The 17,884-nt window shown below is 54.8% G+C and overlaps 2 protein-coding genes across 2 annotated transcripts in view; one reads left to right on the top strand and one right to left on the bottom strand.

Moving 5' to 3' along the window:
• Positions 1–335: 335 nt before the first annotated feature.
• Positions 336–10,459, top strand: LOC306951859 (proton-coupled amino acid transporter 1-like; the record flags this gene model as incomplete). Its single annotated transcript, XM_079542410.1, has 10 exons — positions 336–478; positions 722–812; positions 1,071–1,159; positions 1,379–1,474; positions 2,142–2,226; positions 3,058–3,276; positions 3,422–3,520; positions 4,832–4,998; positions 7,683–7,852; positions 10,194–10,459. 10 exons carry the CDS (start codon positions 336–338, stop codon positions 10,457–10,459), a joined length of 1,425 nt encoding a protein of 474 aa, XP_079398536.1.
• A 2,718-nt stretch (positions 10,460–13,177) lies between these two features.
• FAT2 (FAT atypical cadherin 2) overlaps positions 13,178–17,884 on the bottom strand; it is a gene marked incomplete at both ends in the record, with an annotated part of 35,771 nt that continues 31,064 nt past the window's right edge. The window contains 4 exons of the mRNA XM_079542473.1: positions 13,178–13,716; positions 14,497–15,086; positions 16,012–16,165; positions 17,323–17,764. Of these exons, the coding sequence (XP_079398599.1) occupies positions 13,178–13,716; positions 14,497–15,086; positions 16,012–16,165; positions 17,323–17,764 (1,725 nt within the window). The remainder of the gene's footprint in view (positions 13,717–14,496; positions 15,087–16,011; positions 16,166–17,322; positions 17,765–17,884) is intronic.

The following is a 17,884-nucleotide window of genomic DNA, read 5'->3' as shown; positions in this document are numbered from 1 at the left end:
CGCCCGTGCTGCAGGATGCAGGCCGTTTCCTTGTGGGTGTCTGCAAAGGGACACCCCATGGGAGCGCCTGTAACGGGAGCAGCAGCCCAGCATTAAGTGCTTGGGACTTTTGACCTGGGGCCACGTGGCTGGCAGCCGGGGCGGGCACACTGCCCTATAAATGCCAGCTGCGCTGCCAGCTGCACTACCAGCAGTTGGTCCCTCCTGCCATGGCTGATGGCAAAGAACCCACGGTGGCAGAGCCAGCTGTCCCCATGGAGCCCCGTGTCCCCATGGAGCCCGGTGTTCCCACAGGGCCGGATGTCCCTGCTGATGCTGCTCCATCCTCAGGGGCCATGTCCACTCGACGCCTGCGCAGCGAGGACTACAACGACTACAGCTCTACTGATGTGACCCCGGAGGGCAGCCCGCCTGCGGGCATCAATGGCTTCACACGGCCCGAGTCCTACCAGCGCTTTGGGGAGAGCAACGGGACCACGTGAGTGCCCACCTGGGGTGGGGGAGAGCCAGGGGCTGCGTCCAGCAGGGTGAGGGAGGTGATCCTGCCCCTCTGTGCCGGTGGGAACCTCCCCTGGAGTGTTGCATCCAGATACGGAGCTCTCGGTATGGAAGAGACGCGGTCCTGTTGGAGCGTGTCCAGAGGAGGGTCCCAAAAATCCTGCAAGGACAGGCTGAGAGCTGGGGCTGTGATTCTATGATTCCTTCTACTTCTGTCCCTCAGGTGGTACCAGACCCTGATCCATCTCCTGAAAGGGAACATTGGCACCGGGCTGCTGGGGCTGCCCTTGGCTCTGAAGAATGCCGGCATCCTGGTAAGCAGCTCCTCATCTTGTGGCAATGGGGTTGCTGTGTGCTCCCCATGCTGTGCCCTGCGTGGAAATAGAAAGGACTAAATAGACCAGAAAACCTTTTGCTTTTATCTAGCTTATGCTTCCTTTGTAATAGCAGTGCACAAGATAGTTTGAAAAACAGTTTGTATTGGTGTTTTGCGACATCCTAACTGCCACGACATGCTTGTTCCTCACATATCTGGGACTTCCTCTGGGATTATTCTCCCATCTTCCTTGCAGCTGGGTCCTCTGAGCCTGCTGGTGATGGGTGTTGTGGCTGTGCACTGCATGAGCATCCTGGTGAAATGCGCCCACCACTTCTGCTACAGGTAAGGAGCAGCACCTGGCCTCCCACAGCTCTTCCACCCTTCCCTCTGGCTCCTGGGGTTTCCCTGAAGCCTCCCAGCAGCAGGCTGCCCACATGAAGCCTCAGCCAGGAGTCGTTTTTGGGGCTTTATCACCAGCTGTCTACCCATGAGTGCCACCATGGGAGCCAGCAGGTAGAACTGAGGTGACATCCCTTTCTTCTCTTTCCCTATACTGGACAGGTTCCAGAAGCAGTTTTTGGACTACGGGGGGACTGTGATGTATGGGCTGGAGTCAACACCCATTGCCTGGCTGAGGACACACGCCATCTGGGGAAGGTACTGCTGCCCCCAGGGCAGGGCTTGGCTATAGCTGATGTTGGGGCAGTGCTGGCAGACAGCACCAGGAAAATAAGAGGGAAACACTTAGGCAGGCGAGCCTTAAGGGACATGCTCTTACTTCAGTATAGTACTGAAAGGGTGGGAGAAGCATCTGCAGTGTTGGGAGGATGAGAGATTATGGTCTCACATTGTGCCAGGGAAGCTTCAGGCTGCAGTTTAGGAAACATATATCAGAAGCAGCACTGATGCAGTAGCACTGCTGCTCAGGAAGGTCACCATCCCTGTAGGTGTTTGAGAACCACAGAGATGTGGCACTGAGGGATGTAGGTATGGGCATGGAGGGGATGGGCTGGGGTTGGAATTGGGGATCTTAGGTGCCTGTTCCATTGTTAATGATTCCGTGAGTCTCTGATTAAAAAATGAGGGAATAATGCATGTGGCAGCGTTGGCTGGTGCTGACCTGACTGAGGGATGGAAGTGAGGATGGGGGGGCCGAAGGTCCGTGGGGCTGGTTGGGGGTACGTTCACTTTTCCAAGCACGGAAGAGAAGTGGCCTGCACATCCCAGCCTTTGAGGAATGGAGCGTTGCAGCTGAGTTTGAGCTAACCCAGGCGTGCCCCTATTTCTGAATGACCCCTTGCTGAGTGCCCTTTTCATTTCCTAGGCGTGTGGTGGGACTCTTCCTGATCCTCACTCAGCTGGGTTTCTGCTGTGTGTACTTTGTCTTTCTGGCTGACAACCTGAGGCAGGTGAGGCTCCCTCTGTGTCCTAGCTCTTCCCTCAACAAAGCTCTGGTTTCTGTAGTGGGTGCTGCTTTGGAAGGCACAAATCCTGAGCAGTTCTGAGATGCCCTGCAATTTTGTGAAGATGGCTCGGAGCTGCTTGTATTGGCCAAGAGGAGCAGAGGCTCCTTCCTGGGAGGGGATGCAGAAATGGGGTCACAGAGGAAGCACTGTGCTTCTGATGTGCAGCCCAGCTCGCTAATTGCCTTATCGATACTCCGTATGGACAGCAGTGCACAATGGCATGGCATGAACCTCTCTCGGTCTTGTTTGCATTCCGTTTTTTTGCCTCATCCTGTGGGCCTGGAGCTTAATTACAGGTTGTGTTGGATGAGTTTCCTTCTGCCAAGCATTGGGAGAAAATAAACAGAAACCTTGAACCTGCCTTGGCTCCTGTGCGGCAGGAAGCTGCCAGTACATCCCTTCCCATTCACAGCCCCTGCATGGCTCGGTGCTTTGCAGATTATGCTGAGCATCACTGCCCCTGTGTGCTTCTACAGCCACAGTCAGGTTCCTCCCACCACAGCTGTGCCCTTTGCCTCCTTACATGGGGCTGGGTGCACTGCTGTCAGCGATGGGCAGTGGGCAGCATGCCTGTGCTCTGGGGAGGCTCAGCCACCCAGTTCCTGGGGCAGAGCCTTCTGTGGAGCTGAGAACACAGAGAACATAAGCCTGAAAGTGCCTAAGGGGAGGATGAATGACTTTTATCAGGAAAAGCAGAGTTAGTCTGCCTGGCCTGGGGTGGGTTTCCAGCATCCATCACCGTGGGATTCATCAGGCATTCCTGTGCTTTCCCAGGTTGTGTCCTCTGCCAACAGCACCACCACTGACTGCCACTCCAACAGGACGGTGACCCTCACACCCACCATGGACTCCCGGCTCTACATGCTGTCCCTGCTGCCTTTTGTGGTGCTGCTGTCCTTCATCCAGAATCTCAAGATCCTGTCCATCTTTTCCATGCTGGCCAACGTGGCCATGCTCGTCAGCCTTGTTGTGATCTACCAGTACATTGTCAGGGTACGTTGTGATGCCCTGTGTGTTGGCAGAGCTTGGTGGTGGGGTTGGGGTGGTGATGTTGTGTAGTAGCCTTTCCCTCTGTACCGTGGGGAAGGGAGCTGTGGGGATGAGCAGTGCTCTGAGCTGCATGTGGGCTGTTTTCCAGGACATCCCCGATCCCAGCACCCTGCCTCTTGCAGCAGCTTGGAAGACCTACCCTCTGTTTTTTGGCACGGCCATCTTTGCTTTTGAAGGCATCGGGGTGGTAAGTCCTGGTGTGTGGCTCAGCCCCCGCTCGGGCTTGCAGTCAGCACCTGCTCTGCACCGCAGCTGTATTTGCAGATGGATTTTTCAGGTTGTAGCCCAGCTTCTGGGTGATGCTGTTGGCTCCAGGCTGTCTCCTGGGTCAAACTTCATTGTGTGTGCTTCAAACCTCAGGTGGGTGCTGTGAGCTGTGCTCTCCAGGAGCTTCACAAAGCCTTAGGCTCCACGATTAGAGCCAGATCCTGGCTCTTGGTGCTCAGAGTCTGGGGGCAAAAGCATAGCACAGCAACATATGATCCATTTCTCTCTCTGCTGGCATCACCTTCCTTCAGCCACACAGCGCCAGCCTGGCATGTGCCTTGTGTATGAGGCTGTAAAGGTATGCATCCCACCTCAGGCTGGTCTGCGCCGCACTGAGGGAGTTGTCTTGGGCTGCACGTAAAGTACACACCATATAGTTAATGTATATAAGTAGGAAAACTCTTTTTATTTCTTTATAATTTTTATTAAAACATAAAAAAGGAAAGAGGGCAACAAAAAGATAAAAGGAGCGGGTTGGCTGCGTCTGCTGTAAACAGAGGAGCTGGGAAGGAGGCGGGGTGGGTGGGAAGCATAATGGCCCACTGAGATGCTGCAGGTTGTTTCCGGAGCTCCCTTCAAAGGAGGAAAAAGAGTTTTTATCTCATAATATGAGATAGCAGTGTAAACATGGGGTTGCAGCATGCCAGGGCCCTGCAGGAAGGGCATTTGCAGAGGGCTGTGCCCAGGACAGAGTGATCGTGCTGGAGCTGGCGCGCACACACACACATGTGCACAGCTGGGAGGTAGAGCAGCACATAAAACCTATTCTGATCCTGCTACATCAGCAGCTGTGTCCCTGTCTCTTTCCTTGAAATGCCCACCACCCAAGGATGGCTATTTAAAAAAAGAAAAAAAAAAAAGTTGCTGAAATGCTTGAAGCAAATAGTAGTATAAAGTCAGGGGGTTGTCCCTGCTCTTTTTTTTATCCTCTTTTTTTTTATTGCCTTACCTGTTTGCAGTCTGCCCATAGATACTTGCAGGGAGAGGATATAGGGTTTCAGCCTTTTCAGTCTATGCTGTGAGCAATAACTGTAAGGCACTGTCCCACTGGGCTGGGAGCAGAGGATTCACATCTCTGGGGCAGCAGCTGGTGGGGTCTCCAGATTTCTGTGCACAGCCCTGGTTGCAGAGGGCATCCCTCAGCCCCATGGCTGCCCCACGGGGCTGGCAATGCAGAGGAATGGGGAGGGGCCCCTGTTCCATCCTCCTCTTCCTCCTGCTCCTTTCACAGGTGTTGCCTCTGGAAAACAAGATGAAGAACCCACGGCAGTTCCCTCTGATCCTCTATGTGGGGATGACAATCGTTACCATCCTGTACATCAGCCTGGGTGTGCTGGGCTACCTGCGCTTCGGGGCGGCCATCCAGGCCAGCATAACACTCAACCTGCCCAACTGCTGGTGAGTGCTGACCAGGGATGTTGTCCTTACTTGCCCAGGTGAGCCTGGAGTGGGACAGAACCACCTGGAGGAGCTGTCACCCACATCCTTTTAGATTTTTCCCTTGGATTAGGTGGTCGCGTGGTGCAGTACTCTGTATTTATCCTGGTGGAGGAATGCAAGCTGCTCCTCTGTCTTTGGGAAGAGAAGTGTGGAGGCTCTTAGCATTCAAATGTTAAGCAGGACTCAGGATTTTGAGTTTGTGAGGCTGATGTGGTCATCCTGGGGGGCTGGGAGCTCTTCCAGATGGGGTCTCTGGCTGTGCGTGGTGCTGGGTCACACTGCCAGCCCCTACTCACAGCTGACCCATAGTGCTGGCAGCCTCAGCTGTGTCTGCTCTGAAGGCACTTATGTTCCCTTTAGCAGAGGATGAAGTGACTCAGGCTACAGGAAGATCCTACCTCACACCTGTGTTTCTAGGAGCATCTTTCTGGTTGGGGGTGGGCAGAGCAGGGCTGTCAGGCAGGACAGAGCAGCGTGGCCCTTTGGCAGCAGGGCACGGGGAAGCCCAGCAGCACAGGACAGGAGTGCTGTGTCTGCAGTGACTCAGCGTGGAATGCTTCAGTGTCAGTGCGTATTTCTTCCTGGCAGAACACCTCATGTAAGCTGTAAACACTGAACTTGGAAATGCGTTATCTGTCTTGTTAAAGGCAAATAACCGGGACAGAGGCTGGGAAACTCAGGCTGAAGCCTCGAGGACTTATTCCCAGGCGTATTGTTGCTCAGGAGGTGATGGGTGAAGGTTTGCTTTGGGAACAAGTGCTTTGCCAGCAGGTTTTCTCTTCAATAGCACAAGACAGCAGTTGCAGAAAGGTCAGAAAGGCTTGAGGTGAGAGGTCTATCAGTGTGGGTGCAGGTGAGATCTGAGCAGAGGATGCTGCACCCTTCCCTCACTGCAGCCATTGCCTGGAGGTCTTCAGGAGCACATTTAGTGAACGTGTACTGGAATCGTTGAGATAGGGGGTGACTCAGGGCTTTTCAGCCTCGTTGCTCTGTAACCACAGCTTCCTCTAGCGAGGAGTCGGTGCCCAGGGCTGACCACAGCCTCCTGAAATACCACTCCTTACAGCCTCCAGAGTTGCTTCACCCTGAAAGGTGCCATCCTGAATGGCAAGGAGGGTCTGATGTTGGCTGTGTGCAGCCCGTTGGAGGTGTGCAGTGACCAAACTTACGGGCAAAGGAGGATTTCCGTGCCCATGTGGCCTTGGGTTTTCTGTTGGTCAGAACTGGTTCTTGAGCTCTTCCCCTTCTTGGTATTCAAACTGCCCTTTTGTCCTTACCTGACCAGTGCACAACTGAGACCCAGCCTTAATCTGAACTTTTTCCTTTTTTACGTTTTATTTTAATAACATCTCTTAAACATAGATTGCCTTCGAGCACTTAATTGCTTTATGGCATTCCCTTAATCAAGCAGTAGGAGATGAGGAGCATAGGATAGCTGGCTCAAGGCTACTGTGCACCTGGGCTTGGGAGCACAATGTACTCAGCTGAGTGCTGCCCTCTGGACTCTGCTGATGGCTCTGCCCTTTGTTGGCTGCAGAATTGCTGGGTAATGTGGTTTGGAGAGAGGATGGTGAGATCGTTGGGTCCGACCACCTGCTCAAAGCAGAACCCGCTTAAATGTTGAATGTCAATAAGGATGGAGACTCCCAGCCCCCCTGTGCCCCTGTTCTGGTGCTGACTGACCCTTCTGGATGCAGCTCTGCTGCCTCTCCGATTTCTGTTTTCCCAAGTAGAGCCTATCTTTGCCTTCTCCATGTCCTCCCAGAAGACAAAACTCACCTGGTTGTAAACAGGAAAAAAAGGAGCTATTTCCCTTCGTTCTACCCAGTAGTGGAGTTTTCTCAGTGATGCTCAAGCTGATCACCACCTCAGGGGCGGGTGATGGACACCCACTTTGGGTCGTGGGCTGAGAGCGGGTACTGCAGGCTGCGGGCAGTATCGATGCTGCTGCCCATCTCTGTGGTCGGGGTGTTTCCTAATGCTTGGGTATCTGGGTGTTGTCTGTGTGCGGTCACCTTGTGTCACTGTAGACCTTGACCTGGTCAGGAAGCCAGAGCCTGCACCCCTGTGTGGGCAGTGCTGACCCTGCAGGATGCATTGATTTGTGCAGTGCTGGCACACGCGAGTGTCTAGAAATGCACATGGGTGCCTTGTGTCAAGGAGCAAGTTGGGCTCCAGCCCCCAGGCCAGGGACATAACAGATATCCCCGTGCCCTTGGGAGGAGTTAGGAGCAGAACACCACTCTGTATGATTTGCTTTTATTTTGAAACAGCCCTTTGCATCTGTGCCCAGGAGATTTCCCAAGGGGAAGCAGCACTTGGGAGGCTGCTGGCCCCACTGTTGACCTGCTGCTCCTTACAAAGAGCTGCAGCCTCTAATTAGGTGTGGGCATGTTGCAATGGCTTGGATGTTGTGCTATCTCCTTGCCATCTCTTGCACAAGAGGTGTCATTAGCTCTTCCTGTGCCAGAAGAAAAAGAGCTGAGATGCAGAAGTCCTTGTAGGCAGGGTGCTCCTGCTCTGCTTTATGGATTTGGAATCGTAGTATCTCCCAGGTTGGAGGGACTCCACAAGGACCATTGAGTCCAACTCCTGGACTGGCACAGGAACACATCTCACTGTTCTCTCCTTCTCATTTGCAGGCTGTACCAAGCTGTCAAGCTGCTCTTCTCCTTTGGGATTTTCTTCACCTACGCTGTGCAGTTCTACGTCCCCGCTGAGATCATCATCCCACCACTGGTTGCCCGTGTGCCGGAGCGCTGGGGCTGGCTGGTCAACCTGCTGCTGCGGGTGGTCCTGGTCGGCATCACCTGTGAGTAGAGAGCAGCCTGTCCCAGAGCCTTTGTCCCGCTGTCTGAGTCCCAGTGAATTTGGAGGAGCCATCAAGTCCCATCAAATTTTGTAGGATGCATCTTAGCAGCTGATCTGGGTACTAAGCCCACGTTGGGTAGCCCCTGTTGGAGCTTTGGAAGGGTGCAGATGCAGCAAGATGAGCTCTTCTCACCCAAAAGCCATGTGCTGGCTAGAGCAGCAAGACTTGGGGGCACCCTCTGCTCCTCCAGCTTGCAGTTGAGGGCTTGGAAGGCTTTTTCAGGTGGCTTTTAGTGGCTATAGGAACTCAGAGACCTCTTGGAGGGCTGTGGTCTGTCCCAGTTCTGCACTAAGGTATAGCCTGCTGCTTGCTGCAGAAGTAACTTGTTATGTGCAGCTGCTCCCAGGAGTTTGAAGTTCGGTTGAACTCATGATGTTAGCAGTTGGGAATGAGGTTTGGCCTATCTGCCTGCTTAAAGGGAAAAATGTGAGCTGAGAAAAGCAAGTTTGTAGAAGCTTAAGGGGCATCAATTCAGTGAAGCACAGGGGTGTCTGATTTTTGGCTGGCTTTGATTCCTGTAAACTAAGTCTTGGCTGTTCTCAGCACAGCTGAGATGCTTCACTGAGCTTTCAGGCATCGCCCCCCTGAAGCACAGCGTTCCTGCATGGCGTGGTGCTGCCAGTGCATCAAAGCTGAGCATTACAGACCTGACCCTGTGTCTCAGTAGCTCTGGTTTGGGCTTGGTTGCATCATGGCCAGGAGCTGTGTGTCCGTGTCTGCTCTGCAGCCAAAGTTGCTTCCTCATCCCATTATTGCTCAGCGCGTGAGAAGAGGAAGCTTTGATCTTGGCTGCCTTTCATTTCCTCAAAATGAGAGGAGAAAAACCTCTCAGTGTCTGTTCTGCCATTTTCCACCCTCACGTGGCAGAGCTTCAGGAACTTTTGATCTTGGGCCCTGTCCCTCCTGCCCCACAGAGATGAGATCCCATTGGGCTCTCTGGTGCTGGAGAGGCTCAGAAGTTGGGGTGCACCAGACTGGGAACAGGGCTGACAGCTGCACTTGTGCCCACTGCTTTGGGGTGGAAAAGCAGCAGGGTGTTGGAAGGACATAGGTGCCTTTGTACCTCCTCCCCTTATCTTTTCATATAAGAAATTGCTGTTGGCAAGGATAAAAGCAATTGGGGGGCTGCATGAATATTCATGGCATGAGCATGTGGCCACAGAACATCGTGGCTTTGGCTTCCAAAGAGAGGATGCAATTTGGTGTATGGTTGTCTTTCAAGCTCAGACTTCAAACCCAGCACCATTAATACCCTTTGGAACGAATCCCTGCGGGAAGCACGGCCGTTCCCCCAGAGGCAGAGGCTGCAGCTGGCACTTCAGCTCTGTTTTAGGGGAAGGAGGGGGTTCATTCTGTTTGCTGGGAGCCCACAGAGTGCTGTGGGGGTGGGCTGAGGATGTGCTGCCCAAAGCCTGCTGCTGCGGGTGCTCTTGGAGCATGAATGCTGTGGAGTTTGCAGCTACTCATTGGAAGCTGGAAGGAGGCTCCTGGGGGATTTTCCTTTGCTGCAAATGTTCCCCCCTAGGCTGTGCTCAGGGGGCAGAGGGGCTCTGACTGCTTACCAACCACACACATTCATTCAGGGTGGGCTTTTCCCCCCGCCTCCTCTTTTTGTGGGCTCTCTGAGGTTTTACAGCTCCCCAGGTGTGAGGCAGAGACCTGGGGGGTGCGGGGGAGATGGGGCTGGGGATGATTCTGTGAGCAGCACCCTTCTGCTGGGTGCAGCCCTCTGCGGCAGCATATATATTCATTAGCTCAGTGAAAAGCCTTAATTGCTTGGGGAGCTGTTGCTGGAAGCACGCAGCTTTCTGTTCAAAGCTCAGAGAAAGTTGCAGGGTCAGCTTGCAAGCAGTGGCATGGGACAGCTTTGCTTCAACAGCTCCAAGCTCAGAGCAGGGTCCTACTCCTGGAGTAATGTGTCCAGACGTGGAGTCCTCAGTACAGGAGAGACATGGATCTGTTGGATTTCCTCCAGAGGAGGACCACAAAGTGATCCGAGGGATGGAACACCTCCCCTAGAGGACAGGCTGAGAAGAGAAGGCTTAAGGGAGATTTTTATGATAAGAGTGGTGAGGCACTGGCACGGGTTGCCCAGAGAGGTGGTGATGCCCCATCCCTACAGACACCCAAGGTCAGGCTGGAGGGACTCTGACGGAGCTGTGGGTGCCCCTGTTCAGTGCAGGGGAGTTGGACCAGATGGCCTTTAATGGTCCCTTCCAACTCAAACGGTTCTGTGATCCTATCAGCTCCTGACCACCCCATTGCCCTCTCCCCTCCCCAGGCGTGCTGGCCATCCTCATCCCCCGCCTGGACATCGTCATCTCGCTGGTGGGCTCGGTCAGCAGCAGCGCGCTGGCTCTCATCTTCCCCCCGCTGCTGGAGATCGCCACCTACTACACAGAGGGCATGCACCCTCTGCTCATTGTCAAGGACGTGCTCATCAGCCTCTTTGGCTTCGTTGGCTTCGTGGTGGGCACCTACGAGGCGCTGGTGGAGCTGGCTACTCCTGCTACTGTCATCAATGGCACCAGCACCTCGGGGCAGTGACGGTCCCTGCTGGTGGTGGCACACAGACCGGGTGCTCAGCCTTCTCCTCCTGCAGAACGTGGTGGGTTTGGGCTGCGAGGGGTGTGGGTGGCACAGCACTCATCCCCTCCACACTCCTGTACATAGTTACTTTGGGGAGGGGGGATCCTGGGGGTGTAGACTTTTATTTTTTATTTTATTTTGTAATCCTTCCCATATTGCCCCCATCCCATCGCTCTGGGACTGCTCTTCTTCGTGCCAGTTTGTTGGTTGTTTTTTTTTTTTTTTTTTGTCTTGTTTTGTTTTTATTTTCCCCCATTCCCCCCCCACCCCTCAGCACTTTATTTTACAGCAACAAAGAAACCTCAGCTCAGGTTGGAGGTGCAGAGCTGCCTCCTCACCCCGGCCCTTGGGGATGTAGAGCAGCATTGGGTGTGAGCACTGCTGGTGCAGGTCCTGCTGTGCTCTGGTTTCCAGCTCTTTCGTGCAGAGAGGGCTGCCGTGGAAGGTTCTATTTGTTCATTTTTTCTTTCTCCCTGCACACATATACCCCTCATGGTTTTTGGCATTAGGAATTCAGGTGTGCAGAGCCCACGCTCTGCAGAAACACAGCGCCTTGTTTGCTGCGCTCTGGCTGCATCTGCAGTCCTCCACTGAATGTCACATCCCCAATAAGAACACTGATCATGTTGTTTTCCCTCCTGGCCCCGGTGGCAGCTCCCAGCAGGAGGCAGCCCGTTGCACTGCACTGCTCCCTCCTGCTGCTGGTATTGGGGCAGGTGCACGCTGGGGGCACAGACTCTGGCCTTGCCACACTTTGCCTTTCTGCTGCTGCTTTTTTTTTTTTTTTTTTTTTTTTTTTTTTTTTTTTTGAAGGCAGATGAGAGCAAATGAATCCTCCGTTGGGTATTTCATGGTGGTGCAGCTGCACTCGGGAGGGGAAAGGCACACAGAATGGTGTGCACGCAGCCAGCAGGGCTCTGGGCTCCCTGCAGGTGGGAGAGGCACAAAATCCGTGCCCAGCGCTGGCACTGCTGTCCCCTGGGAGGGGATGGCTGGCAGTCCCAACAGGAGGGACGGCCCTGCTCTGGGGTACAGCTGTGTGATGGCTGTGTCCCCAGCACTGGGGTTGCTGGGTTTGCTGGAGTGGTGCGTAGCACTGAGCTCGCTTTGCACTCACAGGGCACCGTGGCAATGTTAAGCAGTGTCCAGTGGAGTTTTTTTGTTTTATTGGGCTAAAGCACAGTGGGCTGGTGGGAAACACATGGGTTACCAGGAGGACCTGGTACGGGACCAAGGGGACACAGAAATGTGACACTTGTGTGTTGTAGCTGCTCTGTGACCAGGGGAATTGTGTATATACAAAGGTGATTAATGTCTGTGTTGTGTGCCTATGGATATTGTCAGTGTGGGTCGCTGCCTACTGCTGCAGCACCTGAATCATGTATCTTACTTTAATCAATAAATAAGAGTTATTTTTTACGTGGAAAGGCTCTGGGATGAGGTGGGGTTTCTCTCTCCCACACCCAGAGGAGCAGGAAGGCTGGGAGATGTGAGGGGACCTCAACGGGGTGCTGGGGCAGCAGTGTGCTGTCAGCACCAGTGACTTCTATGGCTTTGGGAAACGTGGCCTTGCTTGCAAGTGCTGCACCAGTGCAGTGCTGGGGTTCTGCTGTGCAGACTGAGGTGGTGTTCTCAGGGCAGCCCTTTGCTGGAGCCACAGTCCTAGTTGCAAAGGAATCAGAGTTATTTGATGAAATCATAATAGTAAAAAACAAACAAAAAACCCAATTCTTTTAATACTTTGCAAAAAAAAAAAAAAAAAAAAAAGAAAAAGAAAAAAAAAGAAAAAAGAAAAAAATAAATGAAACAGCAAAAAAAAAATTACATCAAACAACCGACCAAAGTAAACCTCTCACAAGAAACAATACAATCCCAAGCAGGAGGACGGATGGGCCAGCCTGTGGGCAGCACTTAGTGCCTGTCCTGGAACCCACATGGGCACAGTTTGTTTGGTCCATTTGGGATATAACAGACCCAGGACCCCTTGCAGGGGGTGGCAAGGCTGGGTACTGCTGTCACCAGCTGGGGGCCAAGAGAGCTGCGGGCATGGCTCTGTGCCAGTCTCTGTGCCTGCAGCCCTGGGGCTGGGTGCCCTGCAGCAGGTTTCAGTCTGCTCCTTGGTGCTTGGTTCTTCTGTAGAAATGGATTTAAGTTTATTTTCATGGACTTCTTTTCGCCAAGTGAGGATGTGCTGGTGGCACTGGCTGCATATTCCTATCTCTCACCCTGGGGAACAGATGGAGAAGAGGCTGTGCACCAATTGCACCGTCCCACTGAGCAAACCATCACCCTGATACAAACTCTCAGTGCCAGAGCTGGATGCAGGATGACCTGCGTGCCACCTGGGCTTGGCCATTGCTGGTCCTTCCATGCCTCTTCCACCACTGCTGTCCCTGTGGTGCTGCTCTGCTCCTCCCCATGGCCGGGCAGCACAGGGTGGGAGATGTGCGGTGCCCACGAGGTGCGTTAGTCATTGGCATCCAGGAGCATCCTCCACGTCCCGGCTGTGGCTGGAGCATTTCCCCTCTGTGTGCAGTGCAGGGACAAGGATCCAGCCAAATTACAGCCCAGCCATGCAGGGGGAGATGCTGCAAGCTGGGCCAGGGGAACTGCAACTCCCCTGGTACCACGTGCCAGCTCCGGCGCTTCTCCTCATCCCAAGGACGAGTCCCTCCGTTAGAACATCACCTCCTCACAGCTGCCGTAGTCGCTCTCCACCATGTCGGAGCCCTCATAGTTGGGGGGTGGTGGGGGCTGGGTGCGCAGGGTGGGCGGATGGGCCCCCACCTCACAGTCGGCATAGGAAGGTTGGGCCACGCTCAGCCGCATGCTCACCCGCTTGTAGCCGGGGTCGGGTGGGTAAGGGGCACCTTCACCCTGCACCAGCTGGGCTGGGTAATAGCTGATGGCTGTGTACTCGTTCTGGCACTGGGATGCTGCTGTCTCCACGGGGCCCAGCGGTAGGAGATCCTCCAGATTCTGGTTGCTGTAGCGGGGAGGGATGGGTGCCCGCTTGTTGCTTTGGTCCAGTGGAAAAGGGAAACCCCCATAGAGAGTGACTGGCTCCGGGTCTGCTGGTGGAGGGGGTGGTGGGGGGAGTGGGGGGTGGGAGGAGGGCACGGCAGGGGGACCTTGGATGATCTCGTAGTGGGAGTATTCCTGGACGTCAGAGGAAAGGTAGCGTGGCGGCCAGTAGGTTGTTTCTGCTGGGTACACTGGAAGGAAACAGAGCTGTGTTAGCTGTGTGAGCTGCTTTCCTCCTCCTGCTAATTCCTGCTGCATGAGCCTGAGCTGCAGGAGATGTGCCAGTTTGCCTTGGGAATGAAGGGGGCTTTGGGGCTCCCACTGGTACCTAAAAGGCACTTCTTATCGTGCCACATGGGTGCGAGAAGCTGGCACAATGATGGGAGGGGGCAGAGCAAGTGACTCACTAGAGCTCTCCCCCCTTTCTATGTCTGGTATAATCTGATTTTAGGGTGGCCCTGTGTGGACCTGAAGTTGGACCTGGTGATCCTCACGGTTCCCTTCCAACATGGGATAATCTATAACTCTGACTTGGGCACTTCCTTCTGGCAGCCGTCCTTGATGCTGCTGAGCTCCCGGTGAGCTCTGAGCCAGGCCAAGCAGGGACCTGGCTGCCTGGGGCTGTTTCTCTCTGTTGTGATCCCTCTGGCAGCTGATGCAAGGGATGCCACTAAAACTCACACTGAATTCCACTCTCTAATCATCACTTTTCTCTTTTATAGAGACTTTTTAGCCTGAGTGTGTGGGAACCCAGGCCATGCATTAATGCATTCCCTGCTGATTTTGTAGAGAACTGAACAAGCTGAAGTTGAATACTGCTATTTATGAGTGGAGGAAGAGCCAGTGAAGGACTTGGACATCATTGGCCCATGTTTTTCTCGTCTTTACCCCACACTGTTGGCCTCTCACATTCACAAACCTTCCATCCGCTCCCCCAGGGATAAAAGCAAGAGCAAGCTGTGGCTACTGACCCATCTCCTCCCTGGCCCAGGTGCACTTGACGAAGGACTCGTTGTCAGAGTTGGACGGGGGGGCCGGGGGCAGGTTGGGTGCCACACTGCACACAATGGTGCCGCGATGCTTGGGCCCGTTGGCCGAGTTGAAGGTGACAAACTCAGGGGTACCGCTGGCTTTGCGCTGCTCCGGCGCCGCCCGGTCCAAATTGTTGTGGGCTGCGTCGCTGAGGATGTTGAGCTCGATGGGCGGCACCGCTTGGGTGCCCACACCCACGCTCTTGGAGAACTCGCTCTTGGACAGCAGGTCGGGGTCCTCCCGTGCCACCGGCTTGTGGGCCTTGGCCCGGTGCCGGCAACACTTGCGGATGAGCACGAAGGCCACGGCCAGGATGGCTGCCCCCAGCACGCCGGCTGCGATCTCAGCGATCTCCTCAGGGCCCACGGCCCAGTGCGTGGGCACGATGGCAGGCGTGATGATGGGCTGCGTGCAGTAGTCCCCCTGGTAGTCCGATGGGCAGATGCAGCGGATGGAGCCCTGGGCGCTCACGCAGCGCCCGGCGTTGTGGCACGGGTTGTCCTGGCATTCCTCAGCCAGCTTCTCACACCTGGGGGGATGGAGGCAGAGGCATCAGCCTCGGGGAGGGGGGGGGGAACCCACAGCATCCTGCTCTGAGCTCTGCTTTATGCCACAGGGATGCTCTGTCCTGGCGCAGAGTGCCAATTACCTCTGCTGTCAGCAGATCTTGACGTTTACCACGGTGCTGTTCAGAAGAAGGCCACGTTATGCAGAACAGCCCCTTTTGCGGAGGCGTTTTATGGAGTATATACAGAGCTGAGACTGAATTTTGATACTCTGCCCTTCTGCACCCCACACACTCTAAGTATTCCCCTTTCCCACTCTCCAGCAGGACAGAAGATTTTCCTTCTATCCCTTCCAGCAGCAATGACCTCCCATATTAGGAGGGATATGCAATAACTGGCTTTTCCTTTTTTTTTTTCCTTTCTCTTCTTTCCCCACGTTACTGTTACTGAAGAAGCCCTGCGAGATTTTTCATTCTTTTATTTCTCAGCGAGGGCTCGAGATGCGTGAGCTGGTCCGCCCAATGCGTGCCCAATGGCTGTGCTCGCAGTGCTGATGACCGCAGGTATCATCGCACTGCCACCTAACGCCCGGAGCTGCGCTACTGATTCCTCTCTTGGCATTGATTCAGAGCGTCGGTGTCCATCCTGGCCAAGCGACCCGGCCGGGAGGAGGAGCTGCTGTGATGCTGCCCTGAGCTCCGAGCAGCCCCAGGGCTGCAGGTATTTGGCATGCACTCACCCACGTATCAGGTGGGGAGGTATATCCCGTGCAGCTCAGCAATCAAGGGATCAGCAGGACAGCTGGCAGCGTCCTACACCTGTTTTTAGGCAGCCCCGCATTGCATTGCTCCCAGGTGGATGCAATGAGCTCCAGAAGTGCACAACGCTCGTTGCTGAGGTCACACTTTCAGCCTTCCATGGGAGCCCTCTGGCCCTTTCAGCCCTTACCTGTCGCCCAGGTACCACTCGGGGCAGTGGCAGGAGTACCCGGAGCCGGAGAGGACGCAGGTGCCGCCGTGCAGGCAGGGCTTGGACTCGCAGGGGCTGTCCCCCAGCTCACAGCGCTCACCAGAAAACAGCCCGGGACAGATGCACGTGTAACCTGCAGAGGTGAGAGGGTGCCGTCAGGAGACTGCTGGGGAGGCGGAGGGTTTGCTGCTGGCTGGGATTTCAGCTACTGTTCGTGTAGCCCTGAGCATGGGAATGCTGCCCACTCTGCTGAGGTCCCGCAGTCCCTCTGCTGGCGGTGCCACGTGGAATGTTCTGGCATTCTACCCTGCAGCGCTCTGCAAAGCCTTTGCTGCTCATCGGCAGCTCAACTTTAGAGCAGTGCGAGCAAGGCAGACCTGTTGCCACATGCGTGCAGTGCTGTGCAGCTGGGACATGCTGGCGCTTGCAGGGCAGGTGCTGGACGTTGCCTGTGGGGCTGCGAGCACGCGTGTTCACATGGCTTTGTTGATGTGGTGGGTTTGACTGTGACCCTCTTGGTGTTCTCACTTGCTCCCATGGCTGCTGGCCCACCCGAACAAGCTCATAGGGACCTGTGTGTGCATGTGTGGGTAATCCTGTGCCTTGAGGTCCCTGAGCAGAGATCTGTACAAACTCGTGCTGTGTGCCCGTGCTTCCAGGACTGCCGCAGGAAGGCAGGCGCTCAGGCTCACCGCACTGCTGTGGCCTTCCATCAACCCCTGCCCTGCAGAAATGTCCTGCATTGCCTTACAGCGTGGGGGTATGCCTGGTGGGTGGGATAGAGCCTGGTGCCAAGCCCCCGCTGAGCACTTGTGCCTCATGCTAACCTGCGACGCTCATGTGCAAGCTCACAGTTTTCCCAGATACCTTCCCATAGCCCCAGGGAGTCGCTGACTGCAGTGGGAATAGATGAAGATCTTGGCTCATTTCTGCCCAGATACCATCATTGCGTGATCCCATCTTGCCCAATTCCAACTCTGGTAATGGCTCCTCAAGGAAAGAGGATGTAGGGGGGGAAGGTGGAATTTCTATTTGTGCTTGCATTTTTGGCAAAGGTGCTCACTCCTAGGTCATACCCACTCCTTAGAAATGCTCCTGCCCTTCAGGCCATCGTCTGATACTGAAAGCCAGGATGATGATCTCATGCCACCAGCTGCTCCTGCACTGAGTCAGCCACCACTTGAGCCCCTGGGATGGGGCACTTCTCCTTGCATAGGGAAGCATCAAGGTGTTGTGGCTTTCCCTTCTCTCTTGCCCCCCCCCCATATGTATTCACATATATTCACATACCTCCTCCATGAGTTTCGGAGCACATCCCGTTGTTCAGGCATGGATTGCTGCTGCAGGCACCAGTTGGGGAGCAGCACTGCTTCATCCCCACCTCCTCCATCACCTCCTTGGATTGCCCTTTCCCATGCAGAAGAACCACCTCTCTGCCATTGATGGCAAGTACATCCAGGCAGCCCCTGAACCCCCGTGTGACTCTCTGGGACTGGAGTGGGTGCCGGAGGCCCCCAAAAAGCAGGTCTCGTCTGCCCTGGGATGTGCTGCAGGTCCCTGGCAGTTGGAGGGAAGTGTTTCCCAGGCCATCGACGAGCAGACGGACCGACGCATTCTTCACCTCCAGGAAGACTGAGTGCCACTCCCCATCGCTCACAAAACGTGATGAGGAGAGGTTCCCGGTGTAGTTTCCCCAGCAGCCGTACCCCAGGTGAAGCACCCCATGTACCATCTGCAAAACACATCCCAGAAGTCATGGTTAGCACACAGGTTCTTGGCAATTCTTAACCTCCTCTGCCCCTGCCTGAGTGTTTTGAGTCAAGAATCTTGAATCCCAAGATGTTGTCTTTTC

The sequence above is a fragment of the Tetrao urogallus genome (genome assembly GCF_951394365.1).
Source record: "Tetrao urogallus genome assembly, chromosome: 14".
Lineage (NCBI taxonomy): Eukaryota > Metazoa > Chordata > Aves > Galliformes > Phasianidae > Tetrao > Tetrao urogallus.
Note: the sequence above shows the minus strand (reverse complement) of the source record. Positions and strands in the feature narration are given on the sequence as shown.